At 40.6% G+C, this 13,202-nt stretch overlaps 1 protein-coding gene across 1 annotated transcript; it reads left to right on the forward strand.

Moving 5' to 3' along the window:
• The first annotated feature begins 9,279 nt into the window (after nucleotides 1–9,279).
• On the forward strand, nucleotides 9,280–12,621 carry LOC113561588 (keratin, type I cytoskeletal 10-like). The gene is made up of 4 exons (XM_026968090.1): nucleotides 9,280–9,295; nucleotides 9,422–9,469; nucleotides 9,550–9,748; nucleotides 12,327–12,621. Exons 1-4 carry the CDS (start codon nucleotides 9,280–9,282, stop codon nucleotides 12,619–12,621), a joined length of 558 nt encoding a protein of 185 aa, XP_026823891.1.
• The last annotated feature ends 581 nt before the right edge of the window (nucleotides 12,622–13,202 follow it).

Raw genomic sequence — 13,202 nt, forward strand, 5'->3', positions numbered from 1 at the left:
TTGCGCTCCGTTGGCTTGGCGACATCGATACTGCGCGGGCTAAAAGTGGTAGGATTCAAGGCAAATTGTCTGGCCAAATGAAGAAGCGAATCGACAGCCTAAAGAAAGTTGTTGAAATTATGTCGGAGCGGGTTAAAGACGTTGGAGACGTGGCCTTCTTGCGTCAGCGGAACTCTGAGCTGGTCGCTCAGGTGCGATATGCCCAGCCTACCGCTGATAAACTGCGTAAAGACTTGGCGGAGGCGGAGGAAAGAGTTAGGGTCTTGCAGGAGGAGGTGGACGTCTTTAAGCGGCGAATCGGTTCTCGGTCTTTGTCGCCGATGCCCATGGATGTGGTAACACGCGAGAGGGAGTCACCCAAACCTCAGCGGAAGCAGCGAAACCGGGTGACGGAACGGGATAAATCTGCGAACAGTAAAGTGGAGGGTGCCCAGTATGAGGCTCCGTTAGTTGGTGCTACTTACCAGCGCGATGATCCTGTGTCCAGTGTTGGTCCGAGTTATGATCCAGTTCCGGGTCCTAGCGGTGTTCGTCCAGCAGATGGTGCTCCGGGTCCTGCGGAGGGATTGGCGGCTCACCTCGACGTCCTGAAACAATATGACGACAGGATAATGACGCAAGTGGAAATGCTGCTGCGCCTGAGGGACGAAATTCACCATGGAGGCGTTGGTGGCTCCGGTGAGAGCGGTAGAGTTGCCACAGAGGCGCGCGCTCGTCCCAGGATTCTGGAAAACGTCCTATTGGCTCCTTCATCTTTCTCGGTGGCGGGCGGAAGCCGAGATAACTTGGCGGATGGAACGCAACCAGGTGGCGATAATGAGGAATGGCAGCGGATTACTCGACGGAGGAAGAAGAAGCGAGGTTCGTTGACTGCTGCTGGGCCCCGCGAGCCTGGTCCTTCAGGGGACCCTCGACGGACGGGAGAGTTGCCTGCTTCTAGGGTGACCGATACCCCCGCGCGAACACCACGTCGGCGTCCGCCGCGTACGGCTGCTGTCGCCATCAAGATTCACAGCGGGGTCAAAAAGACGTATGGTGAGGTGCTCCGTCAGGCTCGGCAAGCGTTGGAGTTGGAGACTTTCGGGATCACCGACACGCGAGTTCGAAGGACGGCAAATGGCGGTACTCTGATTGAGATACCAGGACCCGACGGTGCGAGCAAGGCGGACCTCTTGGCCGGTCACCTACGTACAGCGTTAGAAGGTGAGGCTTCTGTCTCTCGCCCAGTAGTGAAGGGTGAGCTTAGGCTGTCCGGCTTTGACGATTCAGTGTCGGTGGATGAAATCTCGGCGCTAATTGTCGATCTTGGTGGATGTGCACATAGTGACATTCGGATAGGTCCTTTCCGCCCTCTGAACAGTGGACTCCTTGCGGTCTGGTTGCAGTGTCCTTTGGCGGCGGCCACAAAGGTCGCGGCATTAGGCCGCGTGAGAGTTGGATGGACGACGGCACGCGTCGAGCTCTTGCAGACTCGTCCGGTCCAATGTTTCAAATGTTGGAACTTTGGGCATGTACGGGCGAAATGTACGGCAACTGTCGATCGTCGCGGCTGTTACTTCCGGTGCGGAGGAGAAGGTCACCTCTCTCTCAGTGGGCTGTTCCGCGCTCGTGAAGTGTCCGATTTGCGCGGATCGCGGATTAGACGCGACACATAAGGTCGGTTCGGCGTCTTGCGCTGGCGTGGTACGCGGAGGAGCGAACACTAGGCCTTCCAATAGTGCCTAACGCGCTTAGATTTCTGCAGGCGAATACAAACCGAAGTTGGCGTTCTCGGGACCTGTTGCTGCACAATCTCCTTGAATTGGAGATTGATGTGTGCTACGCCTCGGAGCTACAATCGGTCCCGCAAAATAACCCGCAGTGGTTCGCCAGCAACAACCAACTGGCAGCCATTTATTGGAATATGCCGAAGATTGGAGCTGTGTGTTCCTTGGTGACGTGTGCGCGAGTCGTGACAATACGATGCGGGGACTTAGTGATCTTTTCGGTGTATATCTCTCCGAATTGCATGATTGGCTACTTCCTTGAAGCTTTGGACGATCTCACCGAGGTGTTGCTTGCCGAGCGCGGCGTTCATCTTTTTTGCGGCGATTTTAACACTAGGTCCGCCTTATGGGGTTGCCCGGCCACCGACCAACGTGGCGATATTCTTGAAGGTTGGCTTGCGCAGCACGACCTGCGATTATGTAATGTGGGGACCACGCCGACATGTATCCGCGCTCAAGGTCAATCAATTATCGATCTGACTTTTGTCTCCTCCGTCCGATCTTCGTATGTGCGTGATCGGCATGTTTTAGCTGACTCCGAGACACTATCGGATCATTTGTATATTAATTTTATTTACTCGCGTTCGGGACTTCCGCCGGCAATACAATCGTGCGATCGGTTTTACCCTCGGTGGAACTTTAAAGATTTAGATAAGGAACTTTTCGCGGAAGTCCTTATGTTCTTAAGCACCTTTTGACCCCGTGATCAGAGCGTTGATCGATCCTTGCGGTGGATCGGAAACGCTATAAAAGACGCATTCGACATGGGTGCTCAGCGGTCTGCTCCCAGTCGTTCCCGCTCAATGGCGCATTGGTGGAGAGAGTTGGTGGCGGAGGCACGACGTCGTTGTTTCCGTGCGCGAAGACTTTGGAAGGGGTCTCGCAGAATGAGCGAGGAAATTCGTGCGGAGTGGGAACGCGATTACCGGACTGCGAAGCGGGAGCTCTGCGCGGAAATTAAGAAGGCTAAGGACGAGGCATGGCAGGCCCTTCTCGACTCAGTCGACGAAGACCCGTGGGGCCTTCCGTACAAGGTTGTCTTGAGTCGTCTTCGTAGGTCCTCTCCAGGCTTGACAGAGACGCTTAACCCGGCAGATCTGGAGCTACTGTTGGCGTCCCTGTTTCCTGCGGGACCCACCCACGATCCGGTGGAGTTGTGGAGAGACCACGATGAACAACAGATGGAAGTCGAGGAGGTCTCAGTGGCCGAAGTCACCGCGGCCATGAAAGGCAGGAAGCGTGGCGGCAATCCGGCCCCCGGACCGGATAGTGTGCCGCTGACTGTCTGGCAAAAAGCTCTAGGCGAGATTCGTGCCATTCTGGCCGAAATCTTTACGGCCTGCCTTCGCGAGGGCGTCTTTTCAAAGCGATGGAAGAAAGCATTCTTGGTGCTAATTTCCAAAGGGGGGGGACCCCGTAAGTAGTCTGAAAGCTCGGCCTATTTGCTTGCTGGACGATGTTGGTAAGGTCTTCGAGCGTATTATCGTGACTCGGATGAAGGCCTTTATGGATGCGAAACCCCGCGCGAGATTATCACCGCAGCAATACGGATTTCGAGAGGGCCTATCAATAATCGACGCGTTGGACGTGGCGATTGCTATCATTGAGCGGGCAACGTCGGAGGCAGTGCCGCCAATTCGTCCCCGCGGGCCGCAACTCACCGAAGCGGTGGGGGTGACGCAAAGAACCACTGAGCGGTTCAGCCGCCTTCGGTTAGTACTTAGGTTGCGTTCCGATATTCACTGCCAGTACTGAAAATGTATAGTGTATGTCACGTGAACTATAGATTTTCAGTACTGGCAGTGAATATCGGAACGCAGCCTTAGTAGACGAGAGCCAACATATATGTATAGTATATATTGGCAATATAATATCATATTCGGCCGATTATATATAGAGGAGAATCCCCTATTATGAGATATGCTCCTAATATGAGTAATGGGGTTTCTGCTAAACTATTGAGCACCATCTGTTAGTTCCACCATGAACTTATTACTCTTGGTGTAAAATGTATTTAGTGAAAAATTCATTGTTCGTTATTGAGTTTAGCCTTTGCAAGAAAAGGTTTGTGAAATTGTGAACACGTCAAAGGAACTTGAGGTAAGTCTTTAAACCTTGTTTATTATATAATAAAGAAATGGTTGGCAATACATTCAGTATGCAATGATAGAATAGAATCGTAGTAACAGGAAAATACGCAATTTGTTGAATTGCTTAGTTGTAGAGGTTAAATTTCATGATCGCGGAACCGCTAGGCGTGTGGCTCGTATAATGAGATAGTCAGGGTACTCTTAATATGAGATAGTTATTGCTCGAATATTAAGATTATGTAGTGTAATAAAAGAAAGAAAATACTACTTAAGGTTAAAGAAAAGTTAATACGAATTTATATTATGAATTTTTGTGTATTTAAGTTTTATAGAATCTGACTATGGAGGTTAGAGAAACGAGGAAGCGTCGTTGACAGTGGAATCGTGAAGATTTGGCGAAGGCTGTGACAGCAGTATTTTTATAAAACTATCTAATAAAGTTTTTTACTTGCAATACTGATATATTTTGCACTTTTAACATCGATTTCTCGAGGTATCTTATATTACGAGCACACTTTCTCGATCCTGCGTAAAGCTCTTTTAAAAATTTTTTTAATTTTCAGAAAAAATAATATTTAAATTAGATTTTTCATTTCACCAACCTAAAGCTTATTAAATCACCAACAACTTTCGTTGAGCACCATTTTTCAACAGTCTGATGGTACTTGTAGAAAAAATTTTATTCTCGCATCAGTAGTTTACGGGATATTGCAAAAATTGAAAAGTCACTATTCGTTAAACAAATATACATGATTTTTCAATACGTTTAGTGTAAAAGATTTTAATAAATTATCAGTAGTTCAAAAGTTATATGGATTTAAACGAATTAAGTCAAAATTAATTAATTAATAAATAATTAACTACGAATAACGAAAAACCAATTGCGCAAAACGTATAAATTGTTTAATTTGGGCATTTAGTTAATACATTATTAGTTATTAGTTCACTATTGAATTATTAGTTCATTATTCATTTAGTAAGAGTTATTATTTGAATATACAGGGTGTAACAAAAGTCTGGAAACGGTCGAATATTTCATAAACTATGCATTTTAGAAAGAAATGTTTCAGACAAAAGTTGTTTGGTTCGAAGAGGCACATAAGATGGTGTCATTGGTTTGACCTTGAGTGAACATGCCAAAGTCAGAAAGAGTTCAACTTTGGTTTTTTAAATTGAACACCCTATTTATTATTCCATATCCTTGTAGCTTACCTCGAGAGCTTTCCAAAACACTATATGAAAGTATTTTTTCGCTCATTACTCTGTGAGTTATGAGGCTTGAAGGTTACACAGTACCGCCGGCATTAGCATTACCCAAGGTGTACCGCATGGAGGTTGCACGGTCGGATTTACACCTCGTGTGTGTGCGTGCGTGTGTGTGCGCGCGTGTGTGTGCGTGTGTGTGTGTGCGTGTGTGCGTGCGCGCGTGTGTGTGTACAGCAGGGATCAGGACCCCGGGGCTCGTCACTGCTCCGGTATTTCAAGACTCCAAACCCTCCCTGCCGTGACGTGTATTTGTTGTGCGTGCGTGCGTTTCGTTTAGTTGAGTAAGTGTTCAAATTGACCTCTGTCTGCTGCTTGACAGTGGCCTAGTCGTAGATAAAAATTATTTAAAACATTTCGTCTCATCTCTGCCGAGATAAGATCGCTTTGCTGTATTATACGTTCCCTAAGGTCCACAAGGTTCGCAGGTTTTGTTTCGTATACATTATTTTTAAGATATCCCCAAAAAAAATAATCGACAGGTGTAAGATCTGGTGATCTAGCAGGCCACTCTATTTGACCACGTCTTCTTATCCATCGATTTGGAAAAGTATTATCCAAAAATTGCCGTACTGCTACTGCATAGTGTGGCCCTGCAGCATCTTGTTGGAACCAAATATTTTCTATGTTCCCATCAAACATATTTTCAAGAGCGGGTATGACTTCATTTTGCAATAGCTCCTGATAGATCGCTGCGTTCAAATTCCCATTAATGAAGAATGGCCCGACTACCACGTTCGCAAAAACCCGCCCAAACGTTAAGTTTTTGGGGATACTGCGTGCGGAGATCACGCATCCAGTGAGGATTTTCATCACTCCAATATCGGCAATTATGCCGATTTACCGCTCCATTTAATTCAAAAGAAGCTTCGTCGGAAAAAATTATGTGATCGAAATAGCTATTATTATCGTCGTATCGACGCATCATTTCGTCGCAGAATTCATTTCTTCGATCAAAATCATCTTCCGATAGCTCCTGAGTGATTTTAATTTTGAAAGGATGCCATTTCTCTTTCACTAAAATACGATGAATGGACATTGTACTAATATCATGCGCCTGTGCTGTCTTCCTCACAGTAGAATGAGGATTTTCGACGAATGTTTGCATCACTTCTAAACTCTTATCCAAGTTTGTCGCTAATTTTGGTCTGCCAGTGCGTTGTCGGTCCTTGACGGATCCTGTTTCATCAAATCGAATGACCGTTTTCTGGACTGTAGACTTCGCAATTGGTTCACGATCTGGATAAAGTATTGTTAAATAAAGCAGCTACTTGTTCATAGGATCTAACGCGGTCACCATATCCTCGCATCATCAGTAAAGTAATTCTTTCTCTTTCGGACAATGCCATCCTGGATGCCACTGAAATTTCACTCAGTTGCTTGATAGTTTGTCGCAATACGAAGAGCTGGATGTATCTAGGACAGGAAAACGTTCGACTACGGGCATACTTATTATACTTTTCAGAGTTCTTTTCTAATAAAAGTTTAGCTACATTAATCGTTCTGATTTGACTTGTAAGAGAGGCAAGGGGAACTCACGTTAATAAAGCACCTCAATTGTGAGAGGCAAGGGGAACTAACGTTAATAAAGCACCCCAATTGTGAGAGGCAAGGGGAACTCACGCTAATAAAGCACCCCAAAGGGATGAAAGCCCCGTCACGTCCACGTCGTTCATCCTGGGTCACGCTAAGCACGGGAAAATGCGTGTCAATCAGTCTGGAGCTGGTTGACTGTCAAACAGAATCAGTCCAGATAACGGATAGGAACAGCATACACGCACACGCGCGCGCGCGCACACACACACAGGTGGAAGGTAGTGTGAAGTCGCAAACTACGCAGATTGTACGGGGGTGGACGCTTTTTACTTAAATTATAAAATATATTTTGGAACGCTGTAACTCACTGAAAAATGGTCCAATTGCAAAAAACAAAAAATCGTTGTATTCGTCTCATTGTCAGCTACAACTTCTACTTTGAGAAAAAAATCGACTTCCATTTAAACAAATAGTCGCCATGATAAAATCTCTAAAGTGGCACCATCTACAATTAAATTGATAATATCATCATCTTGCCCCCTCGAAGCCATACAACTTTTGTCCGAAACATTTTTCTGTATCTACCATATTTTTCGAGAAATCTTAATGCATTATTTAAAATGGAACACCCTGTATAGTATGTCTAATAGCTAACGTTATGAAATATCCAAAAATTACTACAATTAAAGTATTAAAACGTATTATAATGGCTTTTTAGTGGTTTTTCATTTTTATGCATATTTTTATGGTTTTTTCGTTCTTTTATATATATATATATATATATTTATATATATATATCCACAAATATATATCCACAAATTATCCACAAATATATATATATTTTATATATATATATAAAAGAACGAAAAAACCATAAAAATATGCATAAAAATGAAAAACCACTAAAAAGCCATTATAATACGTTTTAATACTTTAATTGTAGTAATTTTTGGATATTTCATAACGTTAGCTATTAGATATTAGATATATATATATATATATATATATTATTTTTTTCCGTGCGATATCTGTAATCTGAATATATGTAGTTTTAACTTGCCTGTACATCACGGTCGATCCACGCAGCTGCCATCTATGTGCCGGCCAGTTAAGCAGAGTTGCAGTCGGTAATCCATCTCTCATGGTAAAAGAATGAGACAGTTATTAAGACTCACCCTGTATATATATACAGGGTGAGACCGACTGCAACTCTGCTTAACTGGCCGGCACATAGATGGCAGCTGCGTGGATCGACCGTGATGTACAGGCAAGTTAAAACTACATATATTCAGATTACAGATATCGCACGGAAAAAAATAATTTAGATGCACAAAGTATATTTTATGCTGTTTTAAGTAAATTTTGTAAAGTTATTGTATGAATAGCAATATCATTTGTTAAGAATACTAATGGTATTGAAAAATAATTTCGTTAAATTAGCAAAAAGTGTTTACTGTAAAACTAAAATGAACTATAAAAATAAAATAATTTCTGTTCTACGCTCTGCTGTAATGTTGAATAATTTTATGAAGTTATAATATTATATTATTTTATAATAGAGAAATTTGTCGTTATTACATCAAATATGCAACATTAGTAACAACAGCAGTTTCATTGCAACAGTAAAATTATTTTTTTTTCGTGCGTATTATTGAAATTATACATAAAATAAATAAAATAAAATGTTGCGTACATAAAATCAGTGATGCCATGTGATTTCATGCAAATTGTTCTCTCGCCCGAGCGAGACTGAGACAGTATGCTCCGAAATGCACGAAATCAGGCATCACTGTAAATATGAACATAAAAAATTAACACAAAAATAAAAAATGTTTGCATGCTGTTATAACTTTACGGTAGACTTCCACACCACCCTTGATGTCTTACGAATGGCGCGTTAGTTTTTTTTAAGTGGACCTTCACCTCGAACCATATATTGTATTACACATACATAGTTTTCTTGACGAAAATAAAAATCGGAGAATAAGTCTAATGTAAAGAAAGAATGATAGAAGTTTCTATCATTCTTTTTTTACATTCCATTTCTGATTTTTATTTTCGCTAATGTTAGAATAACTTTTTTTTCGATTTAAGGTGCAGATATGTATATTGATATCATATTCAAAGTGATTTTGAAACCTTACATACTATTTTCTGACTAATTTCTTGATACCGCATGATGATCTATGCGTTAATTTTATTGAATTATCCGTAATCATTTCTTCTATTTACATCTTATTTATGCGTAGTATTCATTCTGTTTAAACAAGCAATAGAAGTAATAATAAAAAATACAATATTTATCGTATTACCAGAAAATCTGATAAATGATTATGTATTTTAATATTTGAGAGAAAATAAGCCGTTTTTCGCAGCTGCAACTCTAGTCTTGTAAAAAATATGTGACTTGGTTCCTGTATAGATTATATATCCAAGACAGAAGGATCTGTCTTGGATATTTTAATTTATAAATTTTCATAGTTACGCGCCACAATAAAAGAGAATGCTACGATACTGTCAATCTTCAATTGTTTCTTGCAATTGTTGCCTAGTAGATTACTGTTTTCTCGGCTCACTTCGATCTCGTATTTCGTATGAGACACGAGAGTACGTAAATTTTCGAGATGAGTTTCACAAATAGTGAGATGTGCGACATGCTTCTTATTTATGGAGAGTGCAATCGACGACCGCGGGAAGCTGCGAGAGTTTATGCTCGCAGATATCCACATCGCAAATAGCCATATTCTAAATTGTTTGTGAGATTAGAATCACAATTGCGAAAACACGGACAATTTAGACGTATTAAGCCTACAGGTACATATTGATTTATGAGATTTTCTGATAATATAATTTTAAATATTGTGTTTTTTACGTTCATTTATTTTTTCGTACAGGGCGACCGGCGCACATAGATACTAATCCAATTTTACAGATGGTTCGTGACGATCCAACCATCAGCACACGAACCATTGCGCGGAATATAAATGTTAGCCAGAAAACGGTATGTAGGGCTTTAAAGTCGGCTCACTTTCATCCTTACAAAGTTATTCTGACTCAAGAGTTGCGTATCAATGATGAATCCCGCATATTGAGGTATTGTCGGTGGCTCCTTAATGTACGTGAGGACAATTATTATTTTATAAAGTACATTTTGTTTTCGGACGAATGTACTTTCCATAATAATGGCATCGTCAACCGCCATAACTTACATTATTGGGCCGCCGAGAATCCTCACTGGATCTATATATAGAAATATGTTATATATGATTATATATGATGATATATAAAATATTATCTCACAATTATACAAAATCACAATTTTACAAAAAGACAATGTGCAAATTACTTTTCTACTTATTTTTCAATTATTTATCTTATTCATTCTACATATATGTGATCAGAAATTATACAAGAGAAAGGAAACACGTATGTACCTATATGGATATATTTGATACATAATTTTATATGTTTCTATATAATTATATGTACAGTTTTATATGATGATATATAAATAATTTTTTATAGGATTATACATAATAATATCCGCCGTTTGGCGTGATATGATCTTATTTTTATATAATCATATTCGGCTGATCATATATAATCTATACATATTGATTACATATAACCGCGATTTCAGCTGTATCGCTCGCGACTTCATCACTCGCGAGTCTCGTGACGTTACACGGTTCGGTAGGATTAGACGGAGACAGCAAATGTTGCCTCTCGTCTACTACTCGAAGGCAGCCCGCAGCCGAAGCGCTGAGCTCACACGTACATACGCTCTCGCTTGTGTGTGTCATCTCCACTACTTCGGTGCTGCTGGGGGCCCCGTGGCCAACTTGGACACACTCGAAGGATAGAGATATTCGTTTTCTCTTTGTCCGAATCATATGTGTTACAGTAAATACATGTATTGTGCATACTATCTCATATCAATCCTCTTTTTCGCACGCCCTTACTCCAATCGCTCGCTCATTATGTTTTCGTTTCCTAATGTTCCTGACACACGTTCTCACTTTATCTTTCACTCTATCTCTTTCTGCGTAATTGCGCGTTATTTATAAGAATGTATATAATTATATATTTTTATTTATATGCATATATTTATACTTTTATTTATATATTTTTATATTATTATTGTATCCATAAAACAATGCAGTTACGAGTTATTATTTTGTTATTTGATATTGAGAAAAAAATAATTACGCTCATGCAAATTATTCAAAGTATGTTTTTTATTCGAAATAGGACTGACGCGAAAAAGCATGTTATACTAAAATTTCGACAGTACTCCTATGTAATCAAAGATTTGTTACTGATTACATGGGTTGTTATGAAATAAGGGTATTATTTATATATTATACATATATGTGTACACACACGCGCGCGCGCGCGTGTGTAAAGTATTTGTTATATGTATACATATATAATTTTATATAATTCTTACATAATTATACATTTTATATATAGTAAGTGTCATATAATGAGAATCATGTTTATTTAAAACAATTTAGTCACCAATTACATAGAAGCATTAATAATTGTATGACAATTTCTCGCGTGTCTTTATTTCGAATATGACACATATTTTTGCAAGGAAAAAGTACTTTTGCATGTATTATTACATTATGTACATTCTCTTTCAATATAAAATTAAAAAATAATAACTCCTAACTGTATTCTTTTGTGGACAATAAAAATATTATACAAATGCATACGTATAATAATATAAATATGTACATATATACATACATAAATATATATAAACGTTATTTACTTTTATGCGCAACATGTAACGAAAAGAATTGAAAACAATTTCCATTTCAATAAACCTTCTTCCGACAATTTTGTCGCGCGGATTAGTGTTGGCTAGTAAATAATATGAGTTGCTATGAAATTGCTACTTGCAGTTGTAACGCGTAGCGGTTATTAGGTGTAGCATCTCACGCAGTCAGTCGTTTGTTACGGGTTCGAACCCTGGTCCATATATCTTTCTTTTTTTATTATATAATGTACCTATTATGCTAATATGAAAGGAATATTTGTTATATTATACGAATTTTATTTTAATCATGTATTACATGCTACATATTTTCATTTATAAATTAAGCAATACTTTATCACATAAATAGAGGAATGACAGAAATATGTACGAGATACATAAAGAGAAATTCAAAAATAAAAATAATCAGATATATCTATTCATTGCTCATTCCTTATACTTATACTATGAGAAAGTGCTGCTTTTTGTATATATGAAAATTAGCATATAATAAAGTATTATGTAATATAATAGTTTCTTCATCTATGCAAAAAGCAACACTTTCTTATATAAGTGTAAGCAATGAGCGACGAATGCATATATTTTACTATTTATAGTTTTAAATTTTTCTTTATGTATCTTTTATGTATTTCTATACCATTCCTCACATTTATGTGATGAAGTATTGCTTTATATATCAATGAAAACATGTAATATGTAAAATATATAAAATCTACATAATATAATAAATATCCCTTTCATATTACTATAAGTATATTACTATAAGTATATCAAGGAAGTAAAAGGAAAGGAAATACTGTAGGTATAGTAAGGAGATGTACAGAAAAATATAAAATATATATGTATTTTTGTTGTATTATATTATATTTTTTTATTTAAAAAAAGTTACGGGGCAGGCACGTATCCTGGTGGTGCCGAAGTCGCGGGCACGTATGCTGGTGCCGCCGATGCCGATGTTGCGGGCACGTATGCTGGTGCCGCCGGTACCGCAGGCACGTATCCTGATGGTGCCGAAGTCGCGGGCACATATGCTGGTGCTGCCGGTGCCACGGGCACGTATGCTGGTGCCGCCGGTGCCGCGGGTACGTATCCTGGTGGTGCCGATGTCGCGGGCACGTATGCTGGTACCGCCGGTGCCGCGGGCACGTATACTGGTGGTGCCGATGCCGCGGGCACGTAGCCCCTTGCCGCCCAGTCCGCGACTTTGCGCCGCTCCTTTTTTATCGCGCGGCGCACCGCGTAACGGCGACGCTGAAAATAAATAAAATAAAATTTCATTAGGAATACTTATATCTACGTACATAGACATAGTCTATGTACACAGATATAAAATAAATACCGAATATGCACATAACATGTGTGTGCACACATACACACACGCACGCACACACACACGTTATACATACACACATACGCACATGCATGCGTACGCGTACGTGTGTGTACTAGAAAAAAACAATTGCTTATTTGTTTGTCTTTATCTCGCCGCTTAGCCGCGGGAGTCATCATCGTCATCGACGTCGTCGGTGTCGTCGTTGTCGTCGTCGTCGTCGTTGTCGTCGCCGTCGTTGTCGTCGCCGTCGTTGTTGTCGTCGTTGTCGTTGTCGGTGTCGTCGCCGTCGATGTCGTCGCCGTCGTTGTCGTCGCCGTCGTTGTTGTCGTCGTTGTCGTTGTCGGTGTCGTCGCCGTTGTTGTCGGCGTCGTCGGCATCGTCACCGTCGACGTCCGTCTTGTCGTCGTCGGTGTCGTCGCCGTCGTTGT

The sequence above is a fragment of the Ooceraea biroi genome, chromosome 3 (genome assembly GCF_003672135.1).
Source record: "Ooceraea biroi isolate clonal line C1 chromosome 3, Obir_v5.4, whole genome shotgun sequence".
Classification (NCBI taxonomy): domain Eukaryota; kingdom Metazoa; phylum Arthropoda; class Insecta; order Hymenoptera; family Formicidae; genus Ooceraea; species Ooceraea biroi.

Excerpts from the sequence above, each read along its gene's own strand:
- LOC113561588 (XM_026968090.1), top strand. Across the intron at positions 9,470-9,549 it reads TAGACGTATTAAGCCTACAG|GGCGACCGGCGCACATAGAT; the intron begins GTACATATTGAT and ends TTTTTCGTACAG. Across the intron at positions 9,749-12,326 it reads GATGAATCCCGCATATTGAG|TTACGGGGCAGGCACGTATC; the intron begins GTATTGTCGGTG and ends ATTTAAAAAAAG.